Below are 16,569 nucleotides of genomic sequence, written 5' to 3' on the forward strand. Positions count from 1 at the left end.
CCCCCCCCCCCAACCACCGGTCCTATTTTCTCCTCCAAGGATGTACATCTTTATGAAAGCAGACCCCACTTCTTTCTCCCTTGGAACAGCTGGTGAGATTGAACCGTCAACCGTTGTTTAGCAGCTGCTGGTTTAACTGTAGCGCCACTGGGGCTCCTTTTTACTCAGATGAAAAGCTGGGAAAGAGGCTACATATGATGTAGCTCCAATCTCTCCAGGCACAGGAGGGGAACAGCAGGCAGCAGAGGCGCCTTGCGTCTAACCGCTACAGAATCCTCGCCATTTTCTAGAGTGACTTCCCCAAACAAAGGTCTGATCATGTTACTTCCCTGCTGGAAACTTTTCAGTGATTCCTCCTTACTACAAAACAATCCAGCCCAGACAGCCTCTCAAGACTAGCCCCAGCCTCTCTTTCTACGTTCGTTCCAGCCCCACTACCTCATACCAAAGTCAAAGCCAATCACAAGAAGTGCCTCATACACACCATGGTCTCCCATGCAGCTTTGTCTTTGTGTGCGCAGTTCCTGCGGCCTACAGGCCACTTCTTGCCCTCTGCACCTGCTGCTCCTCTACTCTAGTCAAGACTGAGCTGAGATGGGATACGTTCACAGAATTCCCTACCAGCCTTCCTCCACCAGCACCTTGGCATGGCTCGCTGCATCTTCCTGTCTCATCATGGTCTATCGCAACTTCTGGTTCTCAGCTCATCTTGGGACCCCTGTAGGCCATCCAGCTTTGGAATCCTTCGTGCCCCGGAAGGTTTGGCACAAAGGAGAGATGCAATCCACACTAACCAATGGAATGAGCTACGGGACCTGCCTCAGGGCTCCAAGCGAGCACATCAATAACAGACACGGTCCAAACAGGACTAGTCCCAAAATGTACAATTGATGTATGGATTGCTATAAGAGCTGTAAGAACGCCAATAAAATGGTTTTAAAAAAATGTAAGTCACATATCTCACAGTCGAACCCTTTGAACGACATCCTGTGAGCTCATGCTTACCCTTATGTTTAAAAGAGCTTTCAAAGTAAACTTCAATACTCATCGCTTAAAATCACCCAGACATTGCTACAGTGGTACAAATGCGGGTCAAAGAAAAAAGACTAAATGGCAAACCAAGATACCTTCACACCAAGAAGTCACCTTGTAGGGTGGTAAGCCATTATAGTTGTTAAGACATTCCTCCTTTATCATGAAGAATGCTAAGAGTTAGGGAAGACATTCCGAACGACTTTTCCTGGGCACTTTCAGTGTGTGCTTTCTGTTCCAGTCCACAAGTAATACTGTGCACAAACTGACCTGGAGGAGACACTGGGCTCATTTTCCCTGATGATCACTGGCTGAATTCCCTTCAAGTTTAATTTATTCTGGTACATTTTCTCCAACTTCGCCATAGTTTCCACGTGGGCAGCCTTCAGCTCTTCTAGTTTCCGGAAGTACTCTGCATTGGAGTGGTGGACATCAGCAAAGTTCAACATGTTCTCCTGGCTCACACGCTTACGCCCATCCATCCCAGAAAAGTTGGTGTCAAAATTGGCCTAAGAAGAAAACAAACAAGCAATCAAACGGTGACAATCTTTGGGATTGAGACACAAAGTAACTTGATACTGGTCCAAATGCTGCTTCCTAGAGACTCCACTTAGTGGGCTGTAAGTTACGTGTAGAGTTTTTACTGTGTGATAGTTCACTAAGAACAAGAGAGCCTAGGCTGCCAGACATGCAGCTCTACCATTTTATAAAGGATGGCTAGATCCCCAGCTCAACCAGCGACAGTATTTAATCCATTATATTTGTGGGGCTTAGCTTTTTATGCCACCTTGATGGTACCTGTGTGGAGGGAGGGGTGGAGTCCAACCTGTCAATCAAGTGGTAGCCTGGTGAAACCTCCTTGGGGGTGTGGCCTTTTCTATAAGACTCAAACAACTCACTGCCCTTGAGTGGATGCAAACTCATAGCGACCCAATAGGGCAAGGGTAGAACTGCCTCTTTGAGTTTCCAGGACTGTACCTGTTTATAGGGTAGAAAGCCTCATCTTTCTCACATGGAGCAGCTGGTGGTTTCAAACTACCAACCTTATGGATCGCAGCCCAACTAATAACCACTATGCCAACAGTGCTCCTTTTCTGTAAGACAGGCATCGAGAACTCCTTCCTGCCCTTTGCCTTCCTCCTTGTTTGGATTCTGTCTGCCTCCAGGGTTGGACCCAGGTGGGTTGCCAACCCAAGGGCTGTCAGCACCCTGCCGTGTTCCCACCAACCTCAGATCTACCTGAGTCGGCACCCACTAGCCCGTGACTTCCCTGCTTCACTTTTTCTGCATCAGCGGCCTCAGGCTACAAGGGTCTGAAGGGGGCTCTGGCTAGCATCAGACCCATGGAGTAGGATGGTACGCCTTCCGGAAATAACATTACTTCTTGATATAAAGTTCTCCTATACAGACATGATTGCCACTGGTTTTGTTTCTCTAGACAACCAAGCCTAACACATGGTTTACACTATGATTGGATAAACTCCATCCATCTTTTACAAAGAGTTTCTGTAAGGAGACTCGGAGTCCCTGGCTGGTGCAGCTAATGTGGTTCGTAGTTAACTGGAAAGTTGCAAGTTTGAGTCTCTCAGCTGGGCCTTGGAAGACAGGCCCAGTAATGCTTGCAAAAATCAGTCATTGGAAACTCTATGGTGTTTGGGGTGGGTCCAGACTGGGCAGCCCCCACCTCCTCTCGGGCTTCTAAGGAAGATGAAACCTCAAAGTCCCTGTTCCGTTCCCAGCCTCTCGGAAGGCTGGATGACCTATTGAACTATGCAACTCCTGCCCCAACACTCCAAAGAGCTGTCTCTCCAGGCCGGGTTTGTGTAGCCCCTCCCCCAGCACTCTAGTCACCTCATTATTTGCACACCTGCTTTCTGACTCAAGGCCCTGCAGCTACAGGAAATAAAAAAAATCTCCCTTCCTTCTGTCAGTGCATACTTCCTTAGCTCGAGCCCTGTATATCTCCCATCGCCTCACTGACAAGCTGCGATTCCCCTGACCAAACTTGTTGGGTCTCAGAAACGCCCAGGAGCTCAAGAGGCTCCTGTCCCTCTCTCTGCTCTCCCTTCCCTCCCAGGAGCTCTTTCCCTACCCTAATAAAGCCGCTCTTCACCGCCCGTTCAGTGTCTCAGTGCTGACCTCTCCTATGGGTCAGACGGGGACACCATGAGACGCAGACAACTGGACAGCCGCTGGCTATGTGCTTGGTAGAAAGAACCCCACTCCGAGCCGGACATTTTAACTGGGATGCAGAGGAGCACAGGGTCTCCCGCCACACACCAAGCAACCACATCCCAACACTCTCCCTGGAGCCGGGCTCCTGCAGTGTGGGTGCCACGGATGTGCCAGGGCAGAGGAGGCAGGGGTATAAGGTGGCAAGGGGGTGTGAAGGGGGAGATCCTAGAACAAAGTTCTCAGAGGGGTTCATAAGAGAGTCAGGGAGAAGCCCTTCCCACAGTAGGATCAGGCTTCGGGAAAGAGTGAAAGGGAAGCCAGAGGGAGTGGAGCGGATTTTAAAAAGAAGCTGATATCAAAGAGTTCGAGAGAGAAAGAAAGGTTTTGAAAATTATGGTGGGAACAATTGTACAATTTTTCTTGATCTAATGGAATTATGGATTATTATAATATCTGTAAAAGCTACCAATAAAATGATTTTTTAAAATAGATAAGACTAATACATTTTTTTTAAAAACAGAAAGGCTACTCATGTGGACAAGAGTGCTTGCGTCCACAGGTGACAGTGACCCTGAGAGTAACAACCCAGTGGGGCTTATTCCACGTACACATCACACTTCCACGAAGGCCATTTATTTATTTATCTATCTATTTATTTATTTATTATCAGTTGGAATTTAAGACATATAACATACCATTCCATATTTCAATCATCTCGAGCAGAAATGTACCACAATCAGTTTCCAATCATTCTTTTTCTACACGGACTCCTTGGCATTATCTCCCTTTTATGCTTCTCACCCCCCACCCCACTGTACCTAGGTCCCCCTGAAGCCCCTTATTCTACTTGCTGGCCCTATGGGTTCATCAATCCCGGGTTTCATACACCCAAAGATAGGGAAGGATATAACACAGCTTCAAGAGGGTGAGCTCCTAACACCTCTGAGATACACCCTATATGAAGGAACAAAAGCCAAACCAAAAATACTGAAAACTTCGGAAACCAGATCAGGTCCAGACTGCATCATAGGTGGATCTACTGACAAAGTGTTAACTGTTCAGGTCAGATTTATGCCTCTGATCTTCTAGACTCCTCTCTCCCAAGCACCCTGTTCGGTGACCACCTTCCTCCCATCCCTTAATTGTAGACAGGGAGAGTTCTCTCGATGCTTACTTCTTATGTAGTTCCACAAACGAATCTTGGGCTCCCTCTGTCATCCATCGCCTTCCGCCCACTGGATTCTCACAATTTAGGCTCTGATCCTGATCCCTCCTTCGACTTCGGGTTAGATGGATTCCAATCCTTCAGTGACAGATGATGGTGCGCTGTTTCCATGTGGACTTAGTTGACATCTCTCTTAGATGGCTGCTTATTGGAGACCAGTCTTTAAGACCCAGACACTATTTTATCTGATGGTCAGGCACCATCTAAATTCTTCACCACGTTTTGCTATAGCACCTGTATCTTCTGTGTTCCCTTTCCGAGGGTGAGTATGGAGCAAGGCCATGATCTAAGAACTAATTATTCTTTTTTAAAAAACATTTTATTAGGGGCTCATACAACTCTTATCAGAATCCATACATATACATGCATCAACTGTATAAAGCACATCTGTACATTCTTTGCCCTAATCATTTTCTTTTTTTTCCTCCTGTTTTCTTTTTTTTACATTTTATTAGGGGCTCATACAAAGAACTAATTATTCTTATGTTAAAGCTAGGATTCAGTGTGAACCCCAAACCCACTCTGGATCTATGCTTTTTTTTTCTTTCTTTATTATTTTTTTTCCACCCCACCCCCACCCCCACCACCACCACCCCCACCTCCACCCCTCTTTATTTTAATTTGCTATAACTTGAGAGTGGTTGATCAGACTTTTTTCTTCATTTCTTTTATATAAATTTCACAATCCTTTTTTTAAATTAATCATTTTATTGGGAACTCTTAGATATAACATTCCATAGTTCAAGCATATTAAGTAGTATTGAACAATTGCTACCACAATCAGTTTCAAAACATATTCTTCCTTCTTGAATTCCTTGTTATTGTTTCTGAAGGGTTATCTTGGTTTTCAAGTCCTGACTACCTTAAATATACATCTGAAAATCTAACATGGCTGAGGAGGGAAAACAAGTAAAAAACACAATGGTCAGAGGAGGAGATATTAAAGAACTAGAGGATACTTATGTGCTTCTTCAGTGCTGTGTCACACCCTGGATTTATCATCCCTTCCGTGTGGCCCTTCTGAGAGGGACTTACAGGTGGGTTTGGGTCTCTGCTACATCCATGCCTCTTCACATGAATTTGCTTGCTTGCTTTTGGACTTCGGTAATGCCCTCGTTAATGGAATATCTGGGGACATCCAGAACTCGGCTCGCTGGCCGAGATGCGCAGCAGAGGGGACCCTCCACCCGTGAGCAGTTTTCAGACGGTTGGGGGAGCAGGTTGTAGTTGGCGTCAGGCAGATTCTGACTCCTGGCAACTCCCTGTGCGCACAGGCTGGGACCTCCAAAGCACACGGACAGTCCGGTCTTCTGAGGGGTCTCTGTCTGGGGACATCCAGAACTCGGCTCGCTGGCCGAGATGCGCAGCAGAGGGGACCCTCCACCCGTGAGCAGTTTTCAGACGGTTGGGGGAGCAGGTTGTAGTTGGCGTCAGGCAGATTCTGACTCCTGGCAACTCCCTGTGCGCACAGGCTGGGACCTCCAAAGCACACGGACAGTCCGGTCTTCTGAGGGGTCTCTGGGTAGGGACCTGCCACAGAAATGCAATCACGGCACACAATGCACGAGGCAGAACCCCGTGTGTCCCCCTGCGCAGGGAGGCAGAGATGGGGCTGGGTGTGTCACAGTGTCAGGAGAGTTCACAGCACTGCCTGCTTGGCCAGGAGAAACGGAGGGAGAGGACGACGTCGGGAAGGGGGCAGAGAAATGCAAAGCCCAGCGCCGAACGTGCCATCTCCAGGGACTCAGTGCAAGGAAACGGAAGCTCACAGGAGCGAGGTGACCTGCCTGCAACACAAAGCTAGTCAACACCAAGGCTGGGCTTCAACACCAAGTCTATCAGCTCCAAAGAACACACACCAACCACACCCTCCTCCCCAAGGCAGGAAGGGTTCAAAGCCCAGTATGCGTAGTCAGGCACTGGCATGGAGGGTGAGAAATACTCACGGCCACAGCACATTCTGAACCACAGTGGGCCTATGGGACAGAGTAGAACCGCCCCGGTGGGTTTCGGAGGCTGTCAGTCTTTACAGGAGCAGACAGCTTCAACTGTCTTCTGGGAAGCAGGTGGTGGTTTTGAACTGCTGATCTTGTGGTTAGCAGCCCAACTCATAACCCACTGCAGGGCCCCTATGGGGTGTTCAGAGTGGTGAATACACATGAAAAGGGTGGGCAACAGGCATAAGGACTATGGGGGTGGGGTGGAAAACCAGGTGAACAGGCAGGTCAAGAGTCTAAGCAGAGCCTTGGTAACCAGGCAGAGTGTTTACCCTACAGGGAACAGGGACCTTGACTTGGGCCAGGGGAGTGACAAAGCTCCCTCAGTGACACTTAGGCTCCCATGGTAACGATCAGGGTGGCCTGAAGGCAGGTGAGACTGGAAGCAATTAGCCGGCTGGAGAGGTCAGAGTCTGATCAACCTGCTCATGGTCTACATCTGTGTTCCCTGAAGTGGGCTATACTGTCCCACCCGCCTCAGGGGATGCTGGAACTCTGTATGGGAGGGGAGGGTGCTGCAAAACCAGATCTTATCTCCTCCTGGATAGCGGGGCGACAGTACAAAAGCTTTTCATGGTCGGGGGAGTGGAGTAATTTTATTTATTTTTCCTGGAAAGGGCGAGGTAAATCAAATATATTTGGGAACCTATGGCCTGGCCTATGGGTGGGGAACTGAGAAGCTGCATCTGCCTGTCAGCGGTGCTCTCTATGAGAGCCAGCGAGGCTGGCATATGGGGACACGGGAAGGGTGTTGTAGGGAGAGGAAGCTAAGCCCCCAGTGAGGCACTTGGGAGTCTGAGGTGGTGGCTGCTGCGTGACAGGTAACAGGTCGAAGGGGAGGCCTGACGGGAAGTTGGGCTGGGGCTGGGCATGATGGGAGCTGCCACTGCACACAGGAGCGGATGCAGCCTTGTGGGGAGAGCAGACAAGGAGAGGGGGCTGAGGATGGCTAGCTGCAGACCACCACGCTTTAAATGAAGCAGAGGAAGGAGGGCTAGACAAGGAGAGGGGCAGAGATAGGGGGATTCCATGGGCCATTTTTGGTCTATTTGACTTTCAAAGGGTCGGGTGATGTCTGAGCAGTCAAGAAGAAGGGAAGACTCTGCAGAGTCAGAGTGTGGAGGGGAGGAGGGGGAAAGTGCTGCAGACAAGAGAAATGTGAGCAGAGTGGTGGGTGGCAGAGAGAGGGAGCAGCGGAACCCTGCCCCTCGGGTGCTTTCCCCAAGCAGTGGGCGGGCCTTTCTGTCCAGCAGCTGAGGGCATGCACGCAGGTCAGCACCCCAGGGACTCCCCACGGCAGGGGCAGGGCGGGAGGAGCACACCCACAGCGGTGTGGGAGGCACATCTGTCTGGAGAGGGAACTCACGCCAGGCGGGAGGGGGAGGTCTCCGCTTCCTGTCTACCATGGTCACGTGGCTCTAAAAGAAGCGGGGGGCGGGGAGAGGGACAGTGATGGGCATGAAGTCACTTGGGAGAAACAGCACAGACTTGGGGGGCAGAACAGTCATTTGAGGGAGGGTCTGCACGTCTTGGGAAGGAGACAGGGCGCTAACCTTCTGGATATCAGCATTCTGGTGAGTCCAGTGGTCTGCCGGCACCCAAACCACAGCCTGTGCTCTCCAGGCCCGTCCTTCCACCCTTCAACGCTGCTTTGTGATGCTGGGACTGTGCCAGCGGCTCCCCATTGGACTCGGGGAGCAGGGGAGCGAGGGCCGCTGCAGGCTGGAGGGGGAAGGCAGTCCGTTCCTGCCTTGGGCCTTCTCTGCTCTGTCCTGCTTATCGGGCACCCAGCACTTTGGCTAATAACAGCCAGTCCACTATGCCGTCCTTCCAATGCGGCAGAACCAGCTGCTCGGTGCCCTGCCCTCGCAGGGACTCTGGGACAATCAGCGGCACACTCTGCTCAGGAGCCCACCCTCCTCCCTCAGGCTCAGATTTTTCTATCATCATAAATGTGAAATGTTGGAAAATGAGAAGGCCAATAGGTGAAAAGAACGTGTATATGTTTCCCCCAGGAGAACAGTTATCCCCCTGAAAGGTCTGAATTGTTCAAAGAACTACTGACTGCTCTAAAGAGCTATAATATTCGATCTGTACTAAGGAGAAGCCTATTTTTCAAAAACTGTATTATAACACGAGAAGAACTGCTTTGAGGCAAAAGCACCCCCAGCTCTTCATTCACTTAGACTATCTTTGGCTAAACTTGACAAACTTATTTGGCCCATGGACCCCCCTTTTTACTGAAAATATTGACTCAGCACTCCCTTGGCAATGGAAAACTTTTGTCCTCTAGCCCGTAACCTAGGCAAAGGGGTCGGCACCTGCTTTTGCAGCCCCCCAGGATCATTCCAGTGCCCCGCAGGAGGCCCTGTCTCTCACGCTGGGAAACACCCTTAAGTCAATTCTGACTCTTAGCAACCCAACAGGGCAGAAGAGAACTACTCGGTAGAGTTTCTGAGCATCCCTTAAAGACCGACCATGGCAACCACATAAAACATGTCGTTCCTAATGGAAGGATCTGGAGAAACTGTTTGCCAAAGAGAGTGAAGCATAGAAGAATCGGGGAACTCCTGGGCTAGCAAAGCTGAGACCCAGATTTGCCCTGAAGAGGAGAGAGCGCTCGCTTCCTCCCCCTAGAGCTGGTGCCCCGACTTTTGGAGAGCCAGGAGAGAGAGGACTCAGAGCTGTGGTCGGTGGACTGCAGGACATGCACTGATTCTTGCATTGTATTGAATCCATTTTCAGCTTAACGCTGTTAACACAAGCTTGAACGTTTCAGATAAGCTGATCTCATTAGTGGTTTACCTAAAACAGATGAATAGCAAACAAGCGACTTCCCATTCCAATTTCATTTTCAATTGTCTCCATACAAAATAACATTTACTATGCCCAGTAACAAGGGAGCCCTGGAAGCATAGTGGTTACATGTTGGACTGCTAACCACAAGGTCAGCAGTTCAAAACTGACAGCTGCTCCACAAGAGAAAGGTGAGGCTTTCTACTCCCGTGAAGATTTCCAGGCTTGGAAGCTGACAAGGGCAGTTCTACCCTGTCCTATAGCATGGCTGAGTCCGACTGGACTCCACGGCAGTGAGATGCCCAGTAACAGTGGGCCAGGACATCTTCTGACAGGTTGAAATAGCACCTTTCCCCTCCAATTGCTGGGCTGGTTGTGGAATGTTGTAAAGGCGCCCAGGAGGGAGAGGATGAGCTTCCCTAGATTGGCTTGACCCACTTAGACGCTGAATCCTCTCAACACCAGCTGCTTCATCACAGGCAACACATAGAATTATTGTGTTGTAGTCTGCCTAGTTTCACCTGCAGTTCTGGAATTTTTATAAAGACTTTTTTTTTTTTTTGCCTTGAAAAGATACTGTGAGGAACCAAGGCAGAACTAACACATAGTAGCTTGGCTGAACTGCCAAGATTAGCAGGGAGAAAAAGCAAGCTGCAGAAAAAGAGGCAGCAATATAGTTTTAAAAATGCTGAAAACTCCCAGATAGAAATGTCCAGCCCAGCTTCCACAAGACTTCACTTTCAACCACCTGCTACCCGTTTCCACTTAGTATTACACAGGAGGCATCTTAAGCTTACCATGTCCCAAACAATGCCTGGACACTCTCCTCAAACGCACCTACTCCCCCCTCCCAACACCCCAATTCGATAAGTAGCATCACCTGTTCAAACCAAAACCTGGGACTAGACAGTGGTTCTCAACCTGTGAGTCGTGACCCCTGGGGGAGGGGTGTGGAACGACCCTCTCATAGGGTTGCCGGATTCATAAAAGTAGCAAAATTACAGTTATGAAGTAGCAACAAAAATAATTTTATGGTTGGGGGTCACCACAACACGCGGAACTGTATTAAAGGGTCGCAGCATTCGGAAGGCTAAGAACCACTGCTCTAGAAGGAATTCATGACTCCTTCCTTGGACGTCCATCTAATCCAACACATCCCGCTCATTCTAGAGAAGTCTGTCCACTTCTTGCCATGCCCTCTCGCACCTGAATTACTGCTACTACTTCCTAGCCGATCATCCTACTTCTCCTCGGTCACAAAGCCAGCAGAGCCATCTTTTCTGTAAAGCCCTCCCCTTGGTCTAAGGCCCTGAATGGGTTGCTCTCCAGCCTCACCTCCTACTCCCCTCTTTCCCTGGCCTGCTGGGTTCCCCCAGGTCCTTACTCTCTCTGCGCACCGTCGGGGCTCTGCATGCACTGTCCCTTTGGCCTGAAAGCCTTTTCCTAACCGCCTCTTCAAATGGCTCTTCTTTGCATCCATCAGGCATACACTTACAGGTTACCAGCTCATTTAAGTAGATTCCTCCTATTTCTTTTTAAAACCATGGTTCCCTGGTACATTTCATTCACATTTCCTTTCTTGTAATCACTCTCCTGCTCGTTGTTCATTATCCACCGCTGTTAACCAAAGGGCTGGAGGTGCAAACCCACTAGACCAGAGGCTCCACGAGAGAAAACACCTGGAGATCTGCTCCCATAGAGATTACAGCCTAAGGTCTGCTCCCATAGAGATTACAGCCTAAGGTCTGCTCCCATAGAGATTACAGCCTACGGTCTGCTCCCATAGAGATTACAGCCTACGGTCTGCTCCCATAGAGATTACAGCCTACGGTCTGCTCCCATAGAGATTACAGCCTACGGTCTGCTCCCATAGAGATTACAGCCTACGGTCTGCTCCCATAGAGATTACAGCCTAAGGTCTGCTCCCATAGAGATTACAGCCTAAGGTCTGCTCCCATAGAGATTACAGCCTACAGTCTGCTCCCATAGATTACAGCCAATGGTCTGCTCCCATAGAGATTACAGCCTACGGTCTGCTCCCATAGATTACAGCCAATGGTCTGCTCCCAAAGAGATTACAGTCTAAGGTCTGCTCCCATAGAGATTACAGCCTAAGGTCTGCTCCCATAGAGATTACAGCCTACGGTCTGCTCCCATAGAGACTACAGCCTAAAGTCTGCTCCCATAGAGATTACAGCCTACAGTCTGCTCCCATAGATTACAGCCAATGGTCTGCTCCCATAGAGAGTACAGCCTACGGTCTGCTCCCATAGAGATTACAGCCTACAGTCTGCTCCTATACAGATTACAGCCTAAGGTCTGCTCCCATAGAGATTACAGCCTAAGGTCTGCTCCCATAGAGATTACAGCCTACGGTCTGCTCCCATAGAGAGTACAGCCTACGGTCTGCTCCCATAGAGATTACAGCCTACAGTCTGCTCCTATAGAGATTACAGCCTAAGGTCTGCTCCCATAGAGATTACAGCCTAAGGTCTGCTCCCATAGAGATTACAGCCTACGGTCTGCTCCCATAGAGATTACAGCCTACGGTCTGCTCCCATAGAGATTACAGCCTACGGTCTGCTCCTATAGAGATTACAGCCTACAGTCTGCTCCCATAGAGATTACAGCCTACGGTCTGCTCCTATAGAGATTACAGCCTAAGGTCTGCTCCTATAGAGATTACAGCCTACAGTCTGCTCCCATAGAGATTACAGCCTAAGGTCTGCTCCTATAGAGATTACAGCCTAAAGTCTGCTCCTATAGAGATTACAGCCTACAGTCTGCTCCCATAGAGATTACAGCCTAAGGTCTGCTCCTATAGAGATTACAGCCTAAGGTCTGCTCCTATAGAGATTACAGCCTAAGGTCTGCTCCTATAGAGATTACAGCCTACAGTCTGCTCCCATAGAGATTACAGCCTACAGTCTGCTCCCATAGAGATTACAGCCTATAGTCTGCTCCCATAGAGATTATAGCCTACAGTCTGCTCCCATAGAGATTACAGCCTACGGTCTGCTCCCATAGAGATTACAGCCTAAAGTCTGCTCCCATAGAGATTACAGCCTATAGTCTGCTCCCATAGATTACAGCCTAAGGTCTGCTCCCATAGAGATTATACTCTATGATCTGTCTCATAGAGATTACAGCCTACAATCTGTCTCATAGAGATTACAGCCTACAGTCTGCTCCCATAGAGATTACAGCCTATGATCTACTCCTATAGAGATTACAGCCTAGTCTTCCAAGACAGATCTGGTTGTTGTCCTGGCCATCCAAGGCGCCGTCAGCACTCTTCACTAGCACCCTAACTCAAAGCTGTCAGTCCTTCTGGTCCTCCTGATTGAGTGTCCGGCTTTTCCATTCATAGGAGGTCATTGAAAATACCATGGCTTGAAGCGGTGTTCAAATATTGGGTAAACAATTTGATATTTTTGTTTAATAAGGATTTCTATGCTTTTGTACTTAAAAAAACCCAAAAGCTTACAGCCTAGGAAATGCCATGGGGCAGGTCTGTAGGTCTACTCTGTCACACAGGAGGATGACTGTGAGTCGAGCCAACTCTGGCTCACAACAGCTGGCCTAGAGAACCAGAAGCTCCATGAGACCATGAACTGTCTGTTCTGCCCACTGTTGAACAGTTAGTGACAAAAGCCCAAGCAATCTTAACGCGGGCTCCACCATTCCCTTCTGCAGAGCAGCCAGTAGGTCCAAAATGCCAGGCTGGGGGTCAGCAGTCAAGAACTCAGACACTGCACCACTAGCGCTCCTTAGTCAAGGACTCAGCCAAACCAATGCAAACGCACTGGCATCGAGTCGACGCCAACTCACAGTGAGGACGGTAGAACTGCCCGTGGGCTTCAGACACTGCCACTCTTTAAGGGAGCAAAAAGCCCTGTCTTTCTTCTGCAGAGCAGCTGGTGGTTTCGAACTGCTGACCTTGCAATTAGCAGCCCAACTCCTAACCACTCTGCCCTCAGGGCTCCTAGTCAGTGACTAGCATTTAATAAATGCTCATGAAGGAAGAGTCAGGGAGGAAGGGGGAGAAGCGATGGTACGTGGAGGGCTCACTATACGTGTCCATCAGAATGGGTCTGAGTTGTTGAATGTAAAACTAGGATGTGCTCTGTAAACCTTCACCTAACTCACAACAAAAAGTAAAAAAAAATCTTTTTTTGTTAGTTTAAAAGGGCATCTTGTATACTGCCACTGTGTTACTGTTGCTAGGTGTCCTTGAGTCATTTGCACTCCCCACCCCCATGTCCGACAGGACAAACACTGCTCAGTCCTGCACCATCCTCACAACTGTTGCTATGCTTGAGTTCACTGCCGCAGCCACCGCCACGACGACAGGAATGACTAACTGTCCACCGCAGAATGCCAGAGCAGAGTTTAATCTCAGGGTGTGTGGATGAAATGACAATCTCACTGGTAGTTGCTATTACAATGACCAATTTACATAAAACACAACACATCCTCTCACTTGGTTCCCAGCCAGTGAGACAGGAGAGGGAATTGTTAGCTTTACAGATAAGAAAACTGAGGCTTAGGGAAGTTAAGGGCTAGCATCTCTAAGCAAGAGAATGAGTCAGGATCCTACTCGAACTTCAAGTCCTTTCCCTCTATCTGGTCTGCCTCTTCTATCCTCCTTACTTCCTTTGTTGTCGTGGCAACTTGTTTTGAGGGGAAGCTGCATTACAGCAAAATTGGTCCTAGGTTTCTGATCCTGGGCTATGCTGGGTCTCAAACTGTCTTGTTCTGGACAGCCTCAAGCGCTTTGCCGATTGGTGAAATATTGACCATTTAAAAGTACTGCTGGTGTGCTCATTGGAGGTGCAGTGTAAATTCGGCTCAGAGAGTCCATTCTGACTCACAGCAAGCCTACAGGCCAGGGTAGATCTGCGCCTGGGGTTTCCAAGACTAACTCTTCACCAGAGTAGAAAGTCTTGTCTTTCTCTACACCGGTGGCTGGTGGTTTTCAAACTGCTGGCCTTTTGAATGAAGCCCAACGCTTAAGCCCTGCAGCAACAGGGCTCCTGTAATGTGAGTGAAAGAGCTTTGAAATTCCAGTATCCAGTGATTTCTGTTAACTCTAGACCAAAATGTTTGGGGTTTGAGCGGTTTGGGACATAGGTTGTCAAGCAAAGTACACCGGTGGTGAAGAGTTTTCTCTCTGCTGGCTTGAATCCAAAGTTGCCATCTTTTAAGGCAGCGCTTCTCAACCAGTGGCTCTCGACCTCTTTGGGGGTCGAACGACCCTTTCACCAGGGTTGCCTAAGACCATCGCAAAACACATAAATATTTCACAATATATAATTACATAGTGTTTTGTGATTAATCACTATGTTTTAATTATGTTCAATTTGTAACAATGAAAATACATCCTGCATATATTTACATTACAATCCATAACAGTAGCAACATTACAGTGATGAAGTAGCAAGGAAAATAATTTGATGGTTGGGAGTCACCACCACATGAGGAACTGTATTCAAGGGTGGCTGCGTGAGGAAGGTTGAGAACCACTGTTCTAAGTGAATAGAGCAGGTGGCAGACTCCTTCTTCCACCTGACGGACAAGTGTTCAGGGCACATTTGACACTGGAAATGGTATCAGTGGAAAAGCTGTCTTACCAGAAGACCCATTAGGAGGTATTAGTCCCTCAGGTAATTGACTTCTGTTTGCTCTAGCTACTAAATTCCTGGTGGTTTTAAACACCTGCCTCTTTAAGATTTGTGTTTAAGACCCACCAAACACACCCCACAGCACAATTGATTCCCGGGTTTGTATGAGTCATCAAAGTTCTGGGGTCGACCAGTTTTCAAGCTGATTTTGTTTTGTTTTGTTAAGAAACGATACATTCCCAAGAAATTCTGAGCATACTCTAGAAATACTGAACAGGCTCTCCAAGTCATTTTTACAAAAATTTCTAGTGAAAATGAAGACTTTGGACGTCCCGGTTTAGGGTCCTTTTCGCGGAGACAGAGAGAAGGTACGGTGGTGGCCAGGTTCACTGGCCAGAGAACCACCTTCCGGGCGAATCTGCAAGGCACCGCCATTCTGAGCTGTCCCCTGTGCAGGGCAAGGACCCGAGCCAGCCCATCGCCCGCCCGCCCGCCCTGCCTTACCGACGCCCGCGCCGGCCGCGCCGCCTTCGACTGCATTTCCTCCTTTGCTTCCTCCAAGGCCAACTCCGCTGCAGCCGCCGCCAGGGCCTCCAGGAGATCTTTGCGTTCGTATTGGGCGACCCGGGCTCCGGTGGTGGGATGGACCGGGGTCTGGTGGCTGGAGGCCACCAGCTTCGCCTCTCGGTGCGAGGCGTCCATCACCGCGCCATCTAGGGCTCAGCGCCCGCGCTGGCCCGGGGCGGCTAAGCCGGTGCCACCGGTCTCTGGCCACCTGGCTTGGGCAGCGGTTACCAGGGGCGCGGTAACCAGGGACGCTACGGGGGCCGCGAGGGACCAAAAGTCACCCAAACCACTCGCACGCTACCGAGACCCGCTTAGCCGCCGGACTGTAGTCATTCTCCTCAGGGGATTAGAAGGTTGGCGGGAGGGACAGGTTACCTCTTTTCCACCTAGTTATGCAGCCCATCTTCAAAAGAGCGACACCGTGACCAGATTTTCACATTGGTAAAGCGGGACACCAGCGGGGCACCATTGATAAAACTCATATCCTGGGGAAATAGCCACGTGGCAGCCGAAAACCGTATACCCTAGCGTGTCGTGCATTCTTTCCAAACATCGGGGCTTTTTAAAAGCGCCGCGGGAAAAGTTATTAAAAAGCGGGACGTCTGGTCCCCTTTAGATGCCCCGGCAGAAGGAGACCCGCCTGGCCCGTGCCATCCCCACGATGGTTCAGTGCGAGGCCAGCGTTGCAGCCCGCGTGACTGTGCGTCTGGGGCGAGTGGGGCGGAAGAGCATCGGTGGATGGCGGCGGGGGATTTCCTGCACGGGAGCAGGGTGTGTACAACACGCTCTCTAACGCGGCCCTCCGGGAGAATCCAAACCGGTGCGCTAAATTCGATTCTGATTGATCGGAGAGCGGTCCGTCGTGAGCCAATCAGGAGGCCGCTAGCTGGCCCACCCACGTGAGGCGACGTCACCAATCAACGCTAGCGATGGGTGGAGCCCGGAGCAGCCCCGGCTGAGTGCAGCAGTGAGAACAGCAGGTTCGCAGCTTGAAGGCGGGACTGTCCTGCAGTGATTACACGCTCTCCCCTCATCTCGTCGGAACTCTGCGCACGACGAGCTCCTAATGCACCACGAAGTTGTCAAAGAGGCCGAGTTTAAGAATGGCGGGCTGGCACAGAAGCTCAGCCACCAGCTTAGTAATGGGAAGTTT

At 49.7% G+C, this 16,569-nt stretch overlaps 1 protein-coding gene across 3 annotated transcripts in view; it reads right to left on the bottom strand.

Annotated features, from left to right (window-relative positions):
* Positions 1-16,101, bottom strand: part of FAM161A (FAM161 centrosomal protein A) — a 28,693-nt gene extending 12,592 nt beyond the window's left edge. Inside the window, exons 1-2 of one of the 3 annotated variants that reach the window (XM_075535653.1) lie at positions 15,354-16,101; positions 1,303-1,541 (exon numbers count right to left, since the gene is read on the bottom strand). In XM_075535653.1, the coding sequence (XP_075391768.1) occupies positions 1,303-1,541; positions 15,354-15,551 (437 nt within the window). In that variant the 5' untranslated portion in view covers positions 15,552-16,101. The remainder of the gene's footprint in view (positions 1-1,302; positions 1,542-15,353) is intronic. The other 2 variants (XM_075535651.1, XM_075535652.1) reach the window with 2 other exon arrangements.
* Between the last annotated feature and the right edge of the window lie 468 nt (positions 16,102-16,569).

This window comes from Tenrec ecaudatus, chromosome 17 (genome assembly GCF_050624435.1).
Source record: "Tenrec ecaudatus isolate mTenEca1 chromosome 17, mTenEca1.hap1, whole genome shotgun sequence".
NCBI classification, from domain to species: Eukaryota; Metazoa; Chordata; class Mammalia; order Afrosoricida; family Tenrecidae; genus Tenrec; species Tenrec ecaudatus.